The 20327-nt window shown below is 54.5% G+C and overlaps 1 protein-coding gene across 3 annotated transcripts; it reads left to right on the top strand.

The window, feature by feature from the left end:
* Window positions 1-401: 401 nt before the first annotated feature.
* Window positions 402-16851, top strand: LOC140912286 (cyclic GMP-AMP synthase-like receptor). Of its 3 annotated transcripts, none has more exons than XM_073346471.1 (6): window positions 402-1159; window positions 1359-1440; window positions 6829-6855; window positions 7396-7657; window positions 7899-8052; window positions 16048-16851. In XM_073346471.1, the coding sequence occupies exons 1-6, from the start codon at window positions 596-598 to the stop codon at window positions 16519-16521; spliced, it is 1563 nt and encodes a 520-aa protein (XP_073202572.1). In that variant the 5' UTR covers window positions 402-595; the 3' UTR covers window positions 16522-16851. The 3 variants fall into 3 exon arrangements, with proteins under 3 accessions (XP_073202572.1, XP_073202574.1, XP_073202573.1); XM_073346473.1 differs by lacking the exon at window positions 16048-16851 and adding an exon at window positions 8921-13164; XM_073346472.1 differs by lacking the exon at window positions 6829-6855.
* The last annotated feature ends 3476 nt before the right edge of the window (window positions 16852-20327 follow it).

Genomic DNA, 20327 nt, shown 5'->3' with positions numbered 1-20327 from the left:
TTTAAACCACCTCCAGTTTCCCACAAAGTTTTAACTCTGGTGGGGCTGTTCATTGCTCCATCCTTCCACCCAGCATCTGTTCTTCATTCATTTACTCCTGGTACCGGGTGGTGGTCAGTGATCACTCGATGCTCGCCAGGGCTCCGCTCTATCCTCGGTGTGGTTCCAGCCAGCTGTGCAACACAATAGGAGCTTCACAGCATCCCAGTCTGGGAGCTCAGCCCTTAAAGGCACAGCCCCTGACAGCACAATCCTACACCCTGTGTTATACAGGAAGTCAGACTAGAAACTATGAGTCCAAGTGGAATTTATCTCCGAACAACTGACACTTCTACTATTATAGTATTATGGGTGTGTCACTTTCAGTAAGTCAGAGGCCAAAGGTCCCTCTGGCACAGATAACCAGCGTACTCCCCCGGCAACCCCCCCCGCCTCCCCCCACACACACACACCACCACACAGCTCAGCTACGAGCAGGAAACAGCTACAGCCAGGAGAGGAAGCACCTACAGGAAGTGCAGAGCTGAACTGCAAGAGTTTCCCCAGTGCCTCAGGAGGGCTCAGCCCTGCCAGGAGCCACCTGGGCCCCGCAGGGATGGCTGGCGCAACCCAGGGTGGGGCCCGAGGGCCAGGAGAAATGGAAGAGGAACAGGCTGAGTCTCATACAGTCGCCCAGGAGTTCCTGAACTGGTTCTTACGGCGCCATGTGTATCCCGAGCAAAGGGAACACCGGAGAAGGGAGCAGGAGTGCCAGCAGGTGCAAGCTCTGGTCAGCAGGATCATGGCTCGGGTGCATCAGTGGAATACGCTGTTGTTCACGGGGGAAGCCATCCTGGTGGGCTGCCAAGCCCAGGACCTCCATGTCTGGGCAGAGTCCAGCAGTAGCGACTACGACTTCCTGGCCCCCATCCAGTACAACACGAACGTGATCCTGCTGGGTACCCTGTACAGTGCGCCATGCACAGAGCTCCACTTCCTGCCTTCCTGGCTGAGCCTGAGGTCTGGCGTGCCGGTGTACCGCTGGGAGAACAAGCTGGTGGTGGATTACAACAAGGTGACACTGAGAAAGATCTTGGATGAGAAGGCTGTAGACTTCGGCAGGAAGGATCTAGGCTTGGACCTCACAGAGGAAGACATCAAAGAAATAAATGGCCGACAGGTAAGTGAGATCATATCAGAATGTATCCTCCAGAGCCGTCCACACACTCAGCTCTGCCGGTGCCCCTCACTCCCGACCCACAGCCCCTGCTAGCCCAGCCCTGCCCCCCAGCTCTGCCGGTGCCCCTCACTCCTGAGCTGCAGCTTCTTTTTATTTTGGATTAAAGCATCTGAATAAATTTGATTTCACCCCTTTTCAGAAGGATCTTTGGACGGGCGGCATCGATCCATTTCTGGTAGCTAGAAAGTTCCATGAATTTGTCGAGAATGCTCTGGCTGAGGGTAAGTGTTGGTTTTAGCATTAATCCATTAGTGTTGCATTAATTAATCAAGGCCTGAAATGAAGATGATAAATAAACCCTGTGATGCTCCTCAAACTAATCCCCAGATATTCTCGTATCACAATCCCAGCTCTCCCAAAATGCTCCGGCTAATCCTTCCCCCAGTCAATACGGCCACACGTAACCCAGTCACTGCAGCTGCAGGGCAAGGGGGTCATTCTCAGGGGCTATTGCTAGAATTAGCCCTGTGCAGGCATTTACCTTAACTCTGTATTTCCTGGGCAATACAGGCCAGAGCATGAGTTACCCAGGCAACCTTAACTCTGCGTTAATCACGCTTTGGTCAGTGATTAGAATCGTAGATTCCAAGGCCAGCTGGCTTTGTTTGCACTAGGAGAATCGACCTCTCCCCTCTGGGCCTCTGTGGGGCAGAAACAGGGTAGAAAACGGTTGTAAATGTCTCTCAAGCCCTAGGCTGGGCCCAATTCCAAACCCAGGCGGCTGCCTTCCACCCTTCTCCTTCCTTCTAGGGCTGGATTTTTTAGCTCATCTCTGTTAGCAAGTTCCAAGATGGCGAGAGCTTTCAAGGAAAAACCTCTGGTCCATGGCAGTCAGGATCCTGGTCCCCTCATCGATCCGTCTTGTCATTCCAGACCAGGAGTGCTTTTGACCCGGGCAGTTGACCAAATCTGGGGAGCTGTTGCTTGTTCCTGCTAGGAGGAGAAATTGATGATAAGAGTCAAGTGTTTTCTTTGATGCAGTCTTGTTTGTTGACAAAGTTTATGCAGAAAGTCCTGTTTCCCTAAACGTAGTAGGAATCAAACAACAGAAAACCAGTTTCTCTGCTCACTGTCCCAAACATGCCTTTCCTAGGGTTACCAAACGTCTGGGGTTTCCCGGACAATATCTCTTTTTTTGAGCTTCCATTCTCTGTCCGGATGAATTGCTGAAATAACAGGAAATGTCCTGGATTTTTGCAGAGCAGATGCTGTAGCTCGGGGGCGAGGGATAGCTCAGTGGTTTGAGCATTGGCCTGCTAAACCCAAGGTTGTGAGTTCAATCCTTGAGGGGGCCATTATAGGGATCTGGGGCAAAAATTGGGGATTGGTCCTGCTTTGAGCAGGGGGTTGGACTAGATGATCTCCTGAGGTCCCTTCCAACCCTGATATTCTATGAGTCTATGAGAAGGAGCCCTGATTGGTCTGCTTCCCGATGGGTCTGTCTCCTGCATCCACAGCTGATTGGTCCATTCCCCGGCATCCGCAGCTGCCAGATCCCACCCACCCAGGCCCCGATTCCCAGCCCTGGGGAGGGGGTCCCGCAGGGAGTCGATGACTGACGGCTGTCACTGCCTCCTGAGCTTGCGCCAGCCGCTCAGCCACCATGACAGGGAGAGGCACTGCCCCCACCTCCAGTGAGCACCCCCACTGCAGGTACCCCCTCCAGCTTCCCTAACTGTGCTCCCCAGTTCCCTCCCCCCCCCCCAGTGTCCTGTTTTGGGGAACCTGAAATATGGTAACCCTAGCCTTTCCAGCCAGCACTCTGCCCAAAAAGCTTTTCTTTTAGCCACATTGCTAGCAGCGCTTCTATTCCTGTCTGCTGGGCTTTCTTCCTGCTTCTGTGTGTACTTGTGTACACACACACACACACACACCGAACAGTGCCCAGCTAAGCCCCTGCCCACTAGTTCACATTGCCCCAGGTTACACCCAGTCCATAACAACAAGGGTTTTGTTTAACGCAACCTTTAACTAAGGCCTGGTCTGCGCTACAGAGTTAGGTTGACATAAGGCAGCTTACGTCAACCTCACTCTCTGTGTCTACACTACAGCCTTATTCCTGCTGATGGAAGTGCCCTACATCACTGACATCATAACTCCACCTACACACGAGGCGTAGGGCTTATGTTGGTGTAGTTAGGGTGACGCAGGGTCCCTGTAGACACCACGTTACTTACATCCGCTGTTGGCTGTCATTCATTCAGCTAGAGCCCTGCTTCCCCCACAGGTTCCCGGCTCCCTGCTCCCAACCGGGCTGCCACCTGGGCTCACTGATCCCCGCTGGGAGACCTGCTTCCCCACCCAGGTTCCCCGCACCCTGCTCCCAGCTGGGCACCCCACCGGTCTGAGCCAGACAATAGCAGCGTGAAATCGGCAAGTATGTCAATTTCCCTCTTGGTAGGCTCTGTGCTGTGAAATGGAACCTGCCCCGAGCTCACAGCTGGGGGTGTCACCCCGGGGCGGATGGGGGCCTCCAGCTGTGAGCCCCATATGGCTGCCAGTGCCCCACAATGCCCCACTTCAGTCTGTGCAAGTGTTCCTGGTAAGGACACGCTGCCCCGGCAGAAGGAGGGCAGCATGGACACCACCAGCCCATTGAATTACTGCGGTGGCTATAGGTTGACCTACATTAATTTGACCTAATTTTGTAGTGTAGACAAGCCCTAGAGCCCTTCATTTTTTACTGGTTTTTACCCCCCCCCCCCCCCCCGCAAAAAAAACAAACCAAAAAAAACCCTCCTGGGTTTACAAAAGCTCTTATTCAGCTTTTACCAATTTTCACCCAAATTGTGGATCACTCAAGTACATGAAAATACCAGTTATGTTAAGGAAATCCAATCCGTGACATCCGGTAGACGTGTTTATGTTAATAATGAATTCGTCTAAGTGTAAAAGCGAGGCTGTCTGTTAAAGCAAGGTAACGCCGTGGAAGATACACACACACACGTCAGTGCTTGACTCCTAAACAAAAGGAAGCGCCAGAACCTGGCTGTCTGCTCCAGAAGGAGAGATGGTGGCTCAGTAACATGTGGCTCAAACCCAGCTCCCTGCTCTGGAAGGAGAGATGACATCTCAGTTAGCCTCAGCCACCATCTCTCCTTCTGGAGTAGGGAGCCAGGTCCGGGGAGCTTTTAGGACTGGAGCACGGATGTACTTTTCTTGATTTGTTGCTTTTTCTCTGTCTTCCCATCCCCCAATATCCATCCCGATGTTGACCCAGAAAACTGCGACTTTAATTTTTTGCACCGATTCTCATCCATCTTTAAGTTTTTTTAATAAACCCTTATGAATTCCCAAATAAAATCCGAAGGTGAAGGGCCTTGCCTACACCAACTTTTCGTGGCCTTACAAGGATTTAATTAATCCATTTTACAACCGACATCCATCTATTTCTGGCACTGTTTAACTAAGGATCTGTTTCCACAGCACACTAGTGTGTATTTCCATTTAGACCTGGGTGACATTTTTCAGCCAAAACTTTTCTTCAGTGAAAAATGCAGATTCAGGTCAGCTGAATCATTTTGCAAATTCATGCCTATTTTGGCCAGTAATTTAAAACAACAGGTTTAAAACAAACAAAAGGCAGTATTTCTTCACACAACGCACAGTCAACCTGTGGAACTCCTTGCCAGAGGATGTTGTGAAGGCCAAGACTATAACAAGGCTCAAAAAAGAACTAGATAAATTCATGGAGGATAAGTCCATCAATGGCTATTAGCCAGGATGGGCAGGGAGGGTGTCCCTAGCCTCTGTTTGCCAGAAGGTGGGAATGGACGACAGGGGATGGATCACATGGTGATTCCCTGTTCTGTTCATTCCCTCTGGGGCACCTGGCATTGGCCACTGTCGGAGACAGGACACTGGACTAGATGGACCTTTGGTCTGACCCAGTATGGCCATTCTTATGTGATGGGCATGTGTAGGACCCATGGATCTTGAAAGGTGCATTATGGGGATTGTCGATCATTGTAGCAGTGGAGATGTGTCCGCAGGTTTTGCATCTGTTGTTCTGGCAGGGTCTGGTGCTACTTTGAGTTGGTGAGTCCTGGTCTGTGGGGAGCTTGCTTCTGTTGATGAGGTTGGAGCTTGTTTGAAGGCCAGAAAAGGGGGTTCAGGAAAGAACCCATCAGTATGGGTTGTAATTATTTGATGATACCCAGTATGGGCTCCAGTCTGGGGTGGTAGGTGACAACTGTGTGCGGTTGGTGGGATTTTTCCCCCCCTGTATTGAAGCAGGTTATCTCAGCGTATTTTGGTGACCCGTTCCATGACGCGATCTACTCCTCTTATGGAGTGTCCTTGTTTGGTGAAACTGACTCTGAGTGTGTTAAGGTGGGTGTCCTGGACTTTCTCCTCGGAACATATTCTGTGGTATCTGAGTGCCTGACTGTCGAGAACAGATTTCTAGGTGGGTTTGGGGTGGTTACTGGATCTGTGAAGGTAGGTGTGGTGATCCGTGGGTTTCTTGCATCCATAGGGTTCCATTGCTGAAGTTGATCGCAGTGTCCAGGAAGTTGATGCTGGTGTGGGAGTGCTCCAGAGAGAGTTTAATGGATGAGTGGGGGTTGTTGAAGTTGTGGTGGAAATCTCTGAGGGAGTTTAAGTCGTCTGTCCAGAGGGTGTAAATATCATCAGTGTATCTCAGGTGTATCATTGGTTTTCTGGTGCACTTGTCCAGAAATTCTTCCTCAAGGTGGCCCATGAAGAGTTTGACATATTGGGGAGCCGTCCTAGTACCCACGGCTGCTTCCGTGGTTTGAACAAAGTTCTCATTGTCGAATGTACAGTTGTTATGGGTGAGGATGAAACGGACGAGTGTGGGGCGGGTATCTGAGGGTTGTCCCTTATCTTGTAGCTATTTGAGGCAGGCAGCTCTGCCGTCATTGTGAGGGATGTCAGTGTACAGGTAGGTGACATCCATGGTGGCTGGGATGGTGTTCTGAGACAGGTTGTTAACGTTGCAGAGTCCGCGGACTGTGTCCTGTAGGAATCTGGTGTGTGCTCTGTCTCTTTGGCAGCAGTGAACCTAATAATTTATGTGAGTGTTGAATGAGAGGGACTGGACCTGCAGGGAGAGGTCTCTGGGGAACTCGGGATGGGCTTCACTGATTGTTTTCTACATGGCAATGTTTGGACTATCAGATTCTCCAGAAGTTCGCGGGTGAGGCGGACAACTGGGGTGGCAGGGAGCTGGCACACAGTCTGATCTCCAGCAAAGCTCTCTGTTGCTAAGGCAGTGAGGTAAACTGGCTTACGGTTCTAAGTGCCCCCAGCAGAGCATCACACCGGGGTTGTATGGATTTTCTTTACTGGGATAAAAATCATCCTGTAAGTGAAGTAGTTAATCAGAGGAACTGCTAAGTGTAGAACAGGCCCAGCTGATCGTATTTCCGGTGTGTGTTGATTTCAGCACTTCCGACAACCCGTAGCTGTAACTGTGAGCCGGCCAAGACTTGATTAATATAGACACAAAGAAATCCGACTTCTTCCAACCCTGCAGGAATCTCATCGTTTTCCTCCAGTTTTACCTTTGTGATCAGCCTTCTATGCAAGACTCTGAGTGTCATAGATTTTAACTAGCCCTTTTCTTCTCCCATCTCTGTTTTTAGAAGGAAGCAGCCCTGCTCCCGGAATTAGTAAGTATTAAAAGAGATAGAATAAGGCGCTCTGTAAGTGGAGAAATTACAAGCACCACCTATGACGGAAATGCAGAAGGGAAAGTGTTAAATTGCATAGGGTAAAATGGGGAATACATTTAAAAGGGGGCTGCAGGTCGGGATTCAGAGGTATCGGCACAGTTATGGGGGGAGCCCAGGGCTGGGCTAGCAGGGGGCTGTGGGTCGAGATTATGGGGCACCACAGAGTTGTTTTCTGAGAAATTTTACCCTGTTCCTTCTTAATCTCTCACACAATGGAGTTCCCAGAGTTAGGGGTTAGGGAGTCAGGATTCTTGGTTTCGATCTTCAGTTCTTCCACTAACTCACCATGTGCTCATGGAGGTGAAGTTATTCACACAATGTCACAGAGACTCAAAAGAAGACTCAGAAATAGAACCCAGGAGTCCTGGGCTCTTGGCCCTCATTCCCTTAATCTTTGCCCTTCCATCATCTCAGATCTGCAAAGCTTTTATCTCTGTTTGCTTTTGACTCCCACTCCACTGTCTTGCCCTCTCCAAGGCAACATTAGACTGAGCGACTTTGCAAAATGCTCTGCCGTGCAGCTCAGCCTGGAGGTGGACGGCCAAGCTGTGTCTATAGACCTGGTACCCACCATCCGGAATAAAGTGGACATGTCTATGGATTGGCCAAGGCAGGATCTCAGGTGGCTTTCCGACTGGTGGGACCAGGAGCAAGACACTGAGCGGATCAAACCCACCTGGAATATCATGGAAATTTACAAAACTGGGGCCGATCTGGTGGCCAAGAATCTGTACTGGAGGTAAAAATGCAAATCTCATTTGTTCTAGCAGAAGGCAACAAAAACACACACAGAGGGGTCTCAGCCCCTCCAGCAGGGGGGAGCAAGGACACACACACACACATACACACACAGCAGGGGCCATCCCCACCAGCAGGGGGCAGCAGGGACACACACACACCCTGGTGCAGGTGTGGGATGGGAGTCAGTCTGATCCCGTACTCCCATTCAGCCCTGTCTCATTTCCCCCACCCCTTCCCAGGCTCTCCTATTCCCTGGCTGAGACCCGACTCCTCAGGGACATTGACCTCGATGGTGCTGGGTGGAGGCGGGAGGCGCTGCAGCTGCTGAAGCAAATCAACATGGAGCAGTGGGTACCGCGCTACGGCAAAGTCCTGACCTCCTACCACCTGAAGGTAACTCAGACAGAGAGGGCAGAGTGGGAGGGGGTGGGGAATGGATGATATGAGCATCCACAGGTATAGGGGAGAAAGATCTAGTGGGTTAGAGCAGCAGGGGAGGGGCGGCAGAGAGGGCTGGGTTTTATTCCAGCTCCGGGAAGGGGAGTGGGGTCTAGTGGTTAGCGCTGTGTGTTTCTTCTTCCAACTGTTTCGCTCTGGGTTCTCCATCTCAGGTGCCCATGCGCCCCAGATGCCTTTGTTGGGAGAATTTTGGTAGCGGTGCCCATTCCGCCCAAGCACGCCCTCCAGACATCCTCGTGCCCCATACCGAGGATATAGAGAGGTGAGCGGGAGAACCACCCTCAGTTCCTTCTCTGCCGCCTGACAGCCTAAGATAGTGTCTCATGTGCCCGCTTCACCTTTGCTTAGCTTAGTCAAGCCTCCAATTTTAGTCACAATTAGAGTGCGGTGCTGTTTAGCTCACCTCGTTTATTTCTTTATACTTTGTGGGGGGGTCTGTTTAATGTTCCCCTTGTCCCCTCCCTCCTCCGCCTGCCCCTTCCCCTCCATTCTGAGAGGTTTATGCTTCGGGAGTTGTCATCAACTTGGTATGCCGGGATCCCCAGGATTTCAGCTTTCCCGGTCAGTGACGGACATTCCCGGTGTAGCTGCTGCCTGAGATACCCACAAATCCCAGCTAAGTGCAAAATCTGCTCGGCGGTTAAAAGGAGAGCTTGTAAAAATTGGAGATTAAATTTAGGCTCTTCACGATGGAGCTCTCCCTCTGACCAGTCATGGGTCCAGGCCCAGGTACCCCTTGGACATTGGCCTCTGAGTGAAAACAGTGCTCTGCTGATCTCAGTCCCCTCAAATTCCCGACCAGATTTTCCTGACGTGAGGGTTTCCAGAAGTGGACTTCTCTCCGACCACCACCAACAGAAAGTGTAAGAAAATCTGTTCGAGAGGAGGTCTGGATTATCAATCCTTGGGAGACGCCTTCCTCATTCCTTGGACAAGAGCTCTTCTTCATGCATATCCTCTGACACCATTGATTCGGAACAAGATCAAACGAGACAGAGACGGAGTCACTCTAGCTGCACCAACTCGCTCGAGCCAGGTCTGGTTCTCTGACCTGATTCGTCTCACTTCCTATCCAGCTGCAGCTTCTGGTTGTTTCCTGTCTGTTGCCCCAGGACTCCAGTTGGTCTCTCCACTTCAACATGGCCATCCATGGTTCCTCAATGGTTCTCGGGGATCATAGAATCATAGAATATCAGGGTTGGAAGGGACCTCAGGAAGTCATCTAGTCCAACCCCCTGCTCAAAAGCAGGACCCATCCCCAATTAAATCATCCCAGCCAAGGCTTTGTCAAGCCTGACCTTAAAAACTTCTAAGGAAGGAGATTCCACCACCTCCCTAGGCAATGCATTCCAGTGTTTCACCACCCTCCTAGTGAAAAAGTTTTTCCTAATATCCAACCTAAACCTCCCCCACTGCAACTTGAGACCATTACTTCTTGTCCTGTCCTCTTCCAGGGATAGAGGTTTCCTGCTCAGCAGATATAAAAGAGATACAGTGATCTGTACTAGAAATACTTACCTTCAGAAATGGAAGAGATTTTACCATTGGGGTCCCCAGTGACAGTTTTCACCTGTTCATTCTTCCCTCTCCGATGTTCTTAATTATCTGATGGATTTTGAGAAATCAGGTCTTTCTATGAGTTCCGTCAGCGTTTGTTTCGTGGCTATTACAGCCTTTCATTCCCCTGTGCAAGGATTTTCAGTCTTTGGTCCAAGAGGTGAATCTAGCTAAATCGCTCAGTAATAGTGACCACAATGCAAATAAATTTAGCATCCTGGTAGGGGGGGATAATTAACCCCCACACACACACACACACACTGTAATATTTAACTTTAATGAGAAGCAATTTGCTAAAGATTGTGACGGGCTTGTACCAACCCTACGCTGGAGAAGCGAAGATTAACAAACTGCTCTGGGCCCAAGAAGCCACGCCCCCTCGCCCCTACTGGGCATGCTCCCAGTGGCAGGAGCATTGAAAAGGGAGCCGCTCGGCTCAGGCTGGGCTGATGGAGGAGGAGAGCGGTTGTGGGCAAGAGCCTCCTGCCGGGAAGCCTTCGGGGCTCCAAGCCACCGGGGTCAAGCCGCCTAGCTGCAGCGCGGGAAGCCAGCCAGCTGCGGGAGCCGAGAGGGACGACTTGCTGTTCCCAGCGAAGGAGTTGCCGGACACAGAGCAGGGCGAACACAAGAAGGACCCCACGTCCAACCCCCGGAGATGCCACTGGAGGGACAAGGGTAGAAAGCGACACAGGGAAAGCGCTCTGGGGTATCAGGACATGAACCCTGTGTCAGGGTACCTTGTTTTGAAGGGCCCTGGGTCAGAACTTGATCGAGTAGGGTGGGCCTGGGTTCCCCTACCATCCCCACACTTGCCACTGGGCAATACTCCCCTTCTGCTATTGCTGCTAGGCAAAGCGACCCCTGGGACCGCCACTGGTGGATGTTATGTCCTGGAGCGTCACCATTAGGTGGCACTATCCGTCCGAAGCACCCAGCCAGCCCCCCCGACAAAGATACAGAAACTAACAGTACAAATTTTTTTCAATACATCAGAAGCAGGAAGCCTCTCAAACAACCAGTGGGACCACTGGACAATGAGGGGCTAAAAAAGCCCTCGAGGAAGACAAGGCTGTTGTAGAGAAGCTAAATGAATTCTTTGCATCAGTCCTTACTGCAGAAGATGTGAGGGAGATTCCCACATCAGAACTGTCCTTTTGGGGCACCAGATCTGAAGTACTGACCCACACTGATGTGTTGTTGTCACGGAGTGTGGGGGAGTCCAGGCCCTGCACCCCTCTTCCTAGGATTCACTGAGACTCTCAGCCAGCCAGTAAAACAGAAGGTTTATTGGACAACAGGAACACAGTCCAAAACAGAGCTTGTGGGTACAACCAGGACCCCTCAGTCAAGTCCTTCTGGGGGAGCAGGGAGCTTAGACCCCAGCCCTGGGGTTCCCTGCGTTCCTCCACCCAGCCCCAAACTGAAACTAAACCCACCCAGCAGGTTCCCTGCTGTAGCCTCTGTTCACATTCCCGGGCAGAGGTGTCTCCTCCCCCTCCTGGCTCAGGTGACAGGCTCTCAGGTCTCCCATCCCCAGGGCACATTCCCAGGTCAACACTTCCCCCTCCCTGCTGCGTCACATCCTCACATCTCTCCCCCCTTCGAGACTGAACTGAGCGGGGTCACTGTGACCAGTGACCTGGGGAAGTTCGGGGCCCCCTCTCCAGGACAGCGCATCCGCTATCAGGTTGGCCCTTCCCTTCACGTGGACCACGTCCATGTCGTAATCCTGCAGGAGCAGGCTCCATCTCAGGAGCTTGGCGTTGGCTCCTTTCATCGGGTGCAGCCAGGTCAGGGGAGAGTGGTCGGTGTAGACGGTGAAGTGTCGCCCGAAGAGATGGGGCTCTAGTTTCTTGAGGGCCCACACCATGGCCAGGCACTCCTTCTCGACGGCCGCGTAGTGTTGCTCCCGGGGTAGCAACTTCTTGCTCAGGTACATGATGGGGTGTCTCTCCCCCTTTTCATCCTCCTGCATTAACACCGCCCCCAGTCCCATGTCTGAGGCGTCGGTGAACACCACAAAGGGCTTGTCAAAGTCTGGGTTTGCCAGAACTGGGCCACTGACCAGAGCCTCCTTCAGCGCCCGGAAAGCCTCCTGGCACTGCTCGGTCCAGACCACCTTGTCTGGCTTCCCCTTCTTGCATAGCTCAGTGATGGGGGTGGCTATGGTGCTAAAGTGGGGCACAAATCTTCGGTAGTATCCTGCCATCCCAATAAAGGCTTGGACCTGCTTTTTGGTGTGGGGAGCGGGCCAGCCTCTGATCACCTCCACCTTGGCTGGTTCCGGCTTTAGGCGGCCGCTCCCCACCCGATGGCCCAGGTAAGATACTTCAGCCATCCCCACCTTGCACTTCTCCGCTTTTACCGTCAGCCCAGCCCCCTGGAGTCGGTCCAGCACTTGTCTAACCTGGGACACATGGTCCTCCCAGGTCTGGCTAAAGACACAGATGTCATCAATATACGCCACGGCAAAACTCTCCATCCCCCTCAGGAGCTGGTCCACCAGGCGCTGGAAGATGGCCAGCGCTCCCTTGAGGCCGAACGGCAGAGTCAGGAACTCATAGAGCCCCAGAGGGGTGATAAAGACGGATTTCAGCCGGGCATCTGCATCCAGCGGCACTTGCCAGTAGCCCTTTGTAAGGTCCATGGTGGTAAGGTACCGAGCTCCTCCCAGCTTGTCTAGGAGCTCGTCAGGCCTGGGCATGGGGTAGGCATCAGATACAGTGATGGCATTGAGCTTCCGATAGTCCACACAGAACCGGACCGACCTGTCCTTTTTGGGGACCAGCACCACCGGCGAGGCCCAAGGGCTGGCAGAGGGCTGGATCACCCCCAAAGCCAGCATGTCCCGGACCTCTCTTTCCAGGTCCTGAGCAGTTTTCCCTGTGACTCGGAAGGGGGAGTATCTTATCGGCGGGTGCGACCCTGTCTGCACCCGGTGGACAGTCAGATTAGTGCGTCCAGGCTGGTTGGAAAACAGCTGTCGGTATGGATGCAGCACCCCCCTGACCTCAGCTTGCTGGGCAGGGGTTAGCTGAGCAGAGAGGGGAATTGTTTCCAGGGGGGAACCAGCTCTGGTCCCAGGGAATAGATCTACTAAAGGGTGATCTCCCTGCTCCTCCCACTGTCCACACACGGCCAACACCACATTCCCCCTGGCATAATATGGCTTCATCATATTCACATGGTACACCCGGCGGTGGTGCGCCCGGTTTGACAGCTCCACCACATAGTTTACCTCATTGAGCTGCTTGACGACCTTGAAAGGGCCCTCCCAGGCGGCCTGTAGTTTATTCTTTCTCACTGGGATGAGAACCATCACCGGATCCCCGGTGGCGTAGGCACGGGCCCGCGCCGTGCGGTCATACCAGACCTTCTGCTTCTTCTGGGCTCGGGCCAGATTCTCCCTGGCCAGGCCCATGAGTTCAGCCAGTCTCTCTCGGAAGATCAGGACATACTCCACCACTGACTCTCCATCGGGAGTGGCCTTCCCCTCCCATTCGTCTCTCATCAGGTCCAGGGGGCCCCTCACCCTCCTGCCATATAACAGTTCGAAAGGCGAAAATCTGGTCGACTCCTGGGGCACCTCCCTGTACGCGAACAGCAGGTGAGGTAAGTACTTGTCCCAGTCCTGCGGGTGCTGGTTCATAAAGGTTTTCAGCATCATCTTTAGCGTCCCGTTAAACCTCTCCACCAGCCCATTGGACTGGGGGTGATAAGCTGAGGCCCAGTCGTGCCGGACCCCACATTTCTCCCACAAGCACCGGAGCAGGGCCGACATGAAGTTGGAGCCTTGGTCTGTCAAGACTTCCTTGGGGAACCCCACTCGGCTGAAAATGGTCAGGAGCGCGTCGGCCACGGTGTCGGCTTCAATGGAAGCTCAGGGCACTGCCTCGGGGTAGCGGGTGGCAAAATCTACCACCCCCAGAATGTATTTCTTCCCCGACCGGGTCGTCCTGCTGAGAGGCCCCACGATGTCCATGGCCACCTTCTGGAAAGGCTCCTCTATGATGGGCAAAGGTCTCAAAGCCGCTTTCCCCTTGTCCCGGGCCTTCCCCACCCTCTGACAGGGGTCACAGGATCGGCAATACTGCCGGACCGTGGTAAAGACCCCGGGCCAGTAAAAGTTCTGTAGCAACCTCTGCCGGGTGCGCCGGATTCCCTGGTGCCCTGCGAGGGGGATGTCATGGGCCAGGTACAGGAGCTTGCGGCGATACTTCTGGGGGACCCCCAGCTGCCTCCTGATCCCACAGGACTCTACTTCCCTTGTGGGAGCCCATTCTCGGTACAGGAACCCCTTCTCCCACAGGAACCTCTCCTGGCAGCCTCTCCTCATGGTCCGTCCCACACTGAGGTCGGCCAGGTCCCTGAGCTTCCGCAAGGAGGGATCTTTCCTCAACTCGGCCTGGAACTCAGCGGCTGGGGCAGGGACGGGGCCCGGTTCCCTCTCGCTGGCCAGGTCTGAGGCCTCCGCCTCTCTGAGCCATGCCCCTCGGCGCTCCCTCCCCGCCAGGGTAGGGTCCTGCGCCTCCGGTGTGATACCCTCCCCGAGGTCAGGGCGCAGTGCCCCTCGCCGGCTCTGGCTACGCGTCACAACCAGGGCGGCCTGGGGCTTGCTTGGCCAGTCCTCTAGGTCTCCCCCCATCAAAACTTCAGTGGGCAAATGGTGGTGTACCCCCACATCCTTGGGGCCCTCCTTGGCCCCCCATTTCAGGTGTACCCTTGCCACAGGCACCTTAAATGGGGTCCCGCCCACCCCTGTCAGGGTCAGGTAGGTGTTGGGCACCACCCGATCTGGGGCCACCACCTCGGGCCAGGCCAGCGTCACCTCCGCGCCCATATCCCAGTATCCATTGACCTTCCTCCCATCCACCTCCAGGGGAACAAGGCACTCTCTCCGGAGGGACAGCCCCGCGCCCACCCTGTAAACCGAGCACCCTGAGTCCAGAGCCTCCAGCCCTCTGGCGGAGCTGGCCGGGGGTACTCTTCCCTCCTGAGCAGGTGGTAAACTGGTAGCCCCCCTTGCCTGGGTCATCTGCCCCTCGTCCAGCTGAGTCCCTACCCAGTTAACCCTGGGTAGGTTGGGTCTGCTCAATTTGTCCCTGAGCCCGGGGCACTGGGTCTGTACGTAGCCTCTCTGGCTACAGTGATAGCAGCTTAGGTCACATTGGTCCCCTCGACCAGTGGCTGGCTTCCCGCGCTGCAGCTAGGCGGCAGATGGGATTCACCCAAAAGTTCTGAAGGAACTCAAATATGAAATTGCAGAACTACTATCTGTCGTATGTAGCCTATCGCTTAAATCAGCCGCTGTACCAGATGACTGGAAGATGACCACGCTAACGCCAGTTTTAGAAAAGGGTGCCAGAGGTGATCCTGGCAATTACAGGCCGGTAAGCCTGACTTCCGTACCAGGCGGCTTGGTAGAAACTATAGTAAAGAACAGAATTATCAGACTCATAAGCATGATTTGTTGCAGAAGAGTCAACCTGGCTTTTGTAAAGGGAAATCATGCCCCACCAATCTGTTAGAATTCTTTGAGGGTGTCAACAAACAAGTGGACAAGGGGGATCCAGTGGATACAGTGTACTTGGACTTTCAGAAAGCCTTTGACAAGTTCCCTCACCAGAGGCTCTTAAGCAAATTAAGCTGTCATGGGATAAGAGGGAAGGTCCTCTCATGGATCGGTAACTGGCTGAAAGATAGGGCTGGAATAAATGGTCAGCTTTCACAATGGAGAGAGGGAAACAATGGGGTTCCCAAGGATCTGTACTGGGACCTGTGCTGCTCAACATACTCATTAATGATCTGGAAAAAGGGGTGAACAGTAAAGTGGCAAAATTATTCAGGATAATTAAGTCCAAAGCTGGCTGCAAAGAGTTGCAGGGGGTGTCACAAAACCGGGTGACGTATCAGTATTGATAAGTGCAAAGTAACGCACATTGGAAAACATAATCCCAACTATACATACATAACAATGGGTTCTCAATTCGCTATTTCCACTCGAGAGAGAGAGTTTGGTCACTGTGGATAGTCCTCTGAAAACTTCCACTCAATGCGCAGCAGCAGTCAAACGGGCTTACCCTGTGTTAGAAACTATTAGGAGAGGGATAGAAAACGAGACAGAAAATGTTTCATCTTGTGGGACATCACAGTAGAGATGGAATGGAGGGCGGTTCATCCGCTCACCTCTAGGGCTCGCGGTGTGGGACACACGGGTGTGTGGAGCTCACGCACAGAGCAGATGCTGCTACCGAAAAATCTCTGCTCGACGGCACAGGGGTGTGCGCACCTGAAGGGCAGCATCCGTCGGGGCCTGGTTCTGGGAGAACTCCAGCTGCTACACGAGGTGAGTAACTTCTCCTTCTCTCGCAGATGGTCCTGTTTTGGTCATCTGACCTCAACCCAGAGACCAAGAACTGGGCCACGGTGCTGGATGCTCTGGGGACCCTGCTGAAGGTGCTGGAGTTCAGCCTGGAGAAGAAACAGCTGCCCAGCTACTTCCTGCCTTCGATGAATTTCTTCGACTGGCACCGGAGTGAGGAAGAGAATTCCCTGAAGAACCGGGTGCTGGAGGTGCTCAGACTGGAGGTGAGGCTGATGAGATGCAGCCCAGAACAGTACCTCCAGCTGAGCTACGACCTGGCCAAGCCCCAAGGCCCGGGACCCTTCATCCAACGGGCGCGGGAGCTGGATGAGTTTAGAAGGAAGCATCAGAAACTCTTTGAAGAGTTCAAAAACCTGAAGGAAGAAAAACAGCCGGGACAGGGAGCTGCGAGTATCTTCTTCGCCCAACACAGACACTTGGGCTCGTGTCTGCAGTTGAATATTCTATGCCAGGGGTTCTGAAACTGGGGGTCGGGACCCCTCAGGAGGCCGTGAGGTTATTACATGGGGGGTCACGAGCTGTCAGCCTCCACCCCAAACCCTGCTTCGCCTCCAGCCTTTATAATGGTGTTAAATATATGAAAAAGTGTTTTTCATGTATAAGGGGGGGTCGCACTCAGAGGCTTGCTGTATGAAAGGGGTCACCAGGACAAAAGTCTGAGAACCCCTGTTCTACGCTAACTTCACTTGGCTTTGGATTTATCCTGGGGGAACAGAGTCTGCTTAAAAACCATGAGACTTTATTTAAAAAACCAATGTTTTTAAACAATAATAAATGCCAGGTTCTGTTTATTGGCCTTCAGAGTTTTGCAGTGGGTGTCACATGGGGACGCTCTGGGTTGACCCAAGGGGAGCTGGGATCAGAATCCAGCCCTGACCCCACTGCAGTCGGGGGGTGACTCTGGTTTGACCCCAGAATCCAGCCCTTTGGGAGTAGAAACCGAACCTCTTTTCTCCTTTCGCCCTCAAACACCGTTCGGTGGCTTAGTAGAGCACGTCCGCTTCCTTTCCGAAGGCCCAGCCCGCTCCCTCCCTCCGCACGCCGGGCTCCAGTTACGCCGGCTCACGGAAATGTCGCCGTTCCTAAACCTCCGTTGTCTCGTCTCTGCTGTCAGCGAGCCTGCGTGTGGGCCCGCTCCACTTCAGTGCGTGTTGGAACGTGGGCTCGTTCTCCACGGGCCTAGAACGTGCGGGAAAGCACATGCCGACCGCGCTCCTTTGAACAGCCGCTGCTTCGTGCCAGGCAGTCGTACCAGGCTCCTTGACACGGCTGCCAGTCAGCTGCGACCGGCAGGGGGTGAGTCCACCGCGCTCTGCCTGCCCTGCTGGGAGCCCACTGTCCGCTGGGTAGGTATCCCAGGGAGCCCAGCGTGTCGTAACGAGCATCCCACCACCCTGGCCACTGCATCCCATGAATCATCTGGTTCCTCACCATTTTCAGGGAGCTGTCAGAGGTGCAGGCTCCCAGGAGCCAGTGACAAGAGGGGCAGGATGGGGTGGGGTGGGTGGACAGACAAACGGAGGGGCAGGGAGGGAGGGGAACATGACAGGGTTGTGTGTAGTGAGGAATGGGGGGATGGAGTGCTGTGGGGGGGGGGGTAGACAATTCAGCCTGCACTGAAATCTCACCCAACAGCTGGCCCGTCTCTGCTATTTGCCCCCTTCTGGCTCCCAGTGCTGACACCTGCCTTTCCACTGGCTTCTCTTACACAGCTCTGGGTGATTTCACTCCACGCTTCTCCCTCCCCAGCATGCCCCCCGCCCACCTGTGTCATCACCCCCCAGCCTCCTCCCTCCCTGTTAATACCCAGCCACCCCCCACCCCAGCCAAGTGTCACTCAGCAAATGGGGACCCTGACACCCCGACACACTATCCCCACCCTGTTCCCCGAGGCACGTGGCACCCTTTGGTGGCAGCAGTGGGCTAGTGCCAAGGGTGCCCACACACACAGCTGCCCCCTGGTGGCAGCAGTGAGATATGGCGCAGACACACATCCCTGTGCATCCAGGTGCTCCCTGGTGTTCGTAGTGGGGTACGGCACAGAGACTTTCCCAACCCTGGCAAAGAGGAGCTAGGGACACCCTCCCTGCTCTTCCTGGCAAATAGCCATTGATGGACCGATCCCCCATGAATCTATCTAGCTCCCTTCTGAACCCCATTACCGTCTTGGTCTTCACAACACCCTCTGGCAAGGAGTTCCCCAGGTTGACAGTGCGTTACATGCAAAAATACTTCCTTGTGTTTGTTTTAAACCTGCTGTCTAATTTTATTGGGTGGCCCCTTGTTCTTGTGTTATGAGAAGGAGTAAATAACACTTCCTTATCCACTTTCTCCACACCAGCTGTGATTTTATAGACCTCTATCAGATCCCCCCTTAGTCTCCTCTTTTCCAGGCTGAAAAGTCCCAGTCTCATTAATCTCTCCTCATACGGAAGCTGTTCCAGACCCCTGGAAGCCGTTCCAGACCCCTTTCCTACGAAACCTTTAGGGCTAGACACTGAAGGACTGACCGTCCACGCGGTACTTTGAGTAAAATCCAGACTGCTATTGACCTGGCAACGTGGCTGGCCCTAGGGTCAGAAGAGCACTTTGTGTAGCCAGCAGAGATTTTATGTAACTTCTCCCTGGACTGGAGCTCGGTGCTGGTTGGGACCAGAGAACGGGATGGCAGGAAAGGGGGCTGGGTGGCTGCTTTTTTCAGCTTCTCCATAACCAGGGTGGGGGATCAGGAGCTCCGTGTGTGACGGGTTGGGGAGTTTAACTTCAGTGTTACCCACCAGTCGTTGGGAGGATCTGCTCCCCCCCTGCAGCCTGCCCTGGGCATGTCCAGCGTGGGCTGCCCCAGGCTCCCCGGGACACATGAGCCAAGACGATCATTAGGCTCCCTCGTTAATCTGGGGCGTGGCAGAAGACTGACATGCTCATTGAGCTCGGCAGAGCCAAAGCCCTAAAATGTGGGCTGTGGATTTTGCCAGGCTGCCTCGGGACAGAGGCTGGAAGCTGGCTCAGTTCCACCCCTCCTGGAGCCAAGCCGCTGTCCTCACCTCCCTGGGCTGTGACGTTTGTGTCACCGACGCAATCGCTAGAGAAAGCACACCCCATGGCCTGGCTGGGAGCCAGGACTCCTGGGTTCTCCCCAGCTCGGGGAGGGGCGTGGGGTCTAGAGGGGTTAGAGCAGGGGGGCTGGGAGCCAGGACTCCTGGGTTCTCCCCAGCTCGGGGAGGGGAGTGGGGTCCAGAGGGGTTAGAGCAGGGGGGCTGGGAGCCAGGACTCCTGGGTTCTCCCCGGCTCGGGGAGGGGAGTGGGGTCTAGAGGGGTTAGAGCAGGGGGGCTGGGAGCCAGGACTCCTGGGTTCTCCCCGGCTCGGGGAGGGGAGTGGGGTCTAGAGGGGTTAGAGCAGGGGGGCTGGGAGCCAGGACTCCTGGGTTCTCCCCGGCTCGGGGAGGGGAGTGGGGTCTAGAGGGGTTAGAGCAGGGGGGCTGGGAGCCAGGACTCCTGGGTTCTCCCCGGCTCGGGGAGGGGAGTGGGGTCCAGAGGGGTTAGAGCAGGGGGGCTGGGAGCCAGGGCTCCTGGGTTCTCCCCAGCTCGGGGAGGGAAGTGGGAGCTGGTGGGTTAGAGCAGAGGGGGCTGGGAGCCAGGACTCCTGGGTTCTCTCCCTGGATTGGGGGAGGAGAGTGGGGGCTGTTGGAGGATTTGCTGCCTGGCTCCCCTCCCTGGGCCAGTTCCCCGCAGATACACCCGTTACAGAACCTCCCATGTTCAGACTCTCAGCTCCAGCATCTGCTGCTGCGCGAAGCCCTGGGACCGGGACCCCCAGGGCTCCTTCTCTGATCCAGGCCGACTCCCCCTGCGATCGCCAGTGTTGCCCCCGTTCCCCTCTGCGGGGTCCCCCCCGAGCTGCCCACCCCGGAGAACCAGGCAGCTGCCGGCTCCCCGCAGCCCGGGCTGAGAGCGACCCGGGGATGAGCGTGGAGCCAGGTCCCCCAGGCCGAATACCGAGATACACCCAGCTCCGGGCAGACGGAGCCCCCAGCCTGGCGGCCTGGGCTGAGGCGGAGTTGCTGTAACGCGAGCTGTGACAAAAACGGCAGCAGGCCGCACACCAGAGCTGGGCGCAGTCAGGGAGGCTGGAGAGAGGTCAGAGGTGGAGCCGGCTGCATAGCCCGTGCCAAGGGGCCCGGCTGGGGCTCGCCACACGGCTCTGGGTAACACAGGTTTGCTAAACGCGCTCCCTGCCCTCCAAGTCAAACGCCGCCTCAATGCACCC

The sequence above is a fragment of the Lepidochelys kempii genome, chromosome 6 (assembly GCF_965140265.1).
Source record: "Lepidochelys kempii isolate rLepKem1 chromosome 6, rLepKem1.hap2, whole genome shotgun sequence".
In the NCBI taxonomy this organism is placed as follows: domain Eukaryota; kingdom Metazoa; phylum Chordata; order Testudines; family Cheloniidae; genus Lepidochelys; species Lepidochelys kempii.
The sequence above is the reverse complement of the archived record's forward strand: the minus strand, read 5'-3'. Positions and strand labels throughout refer to the sequence as shown.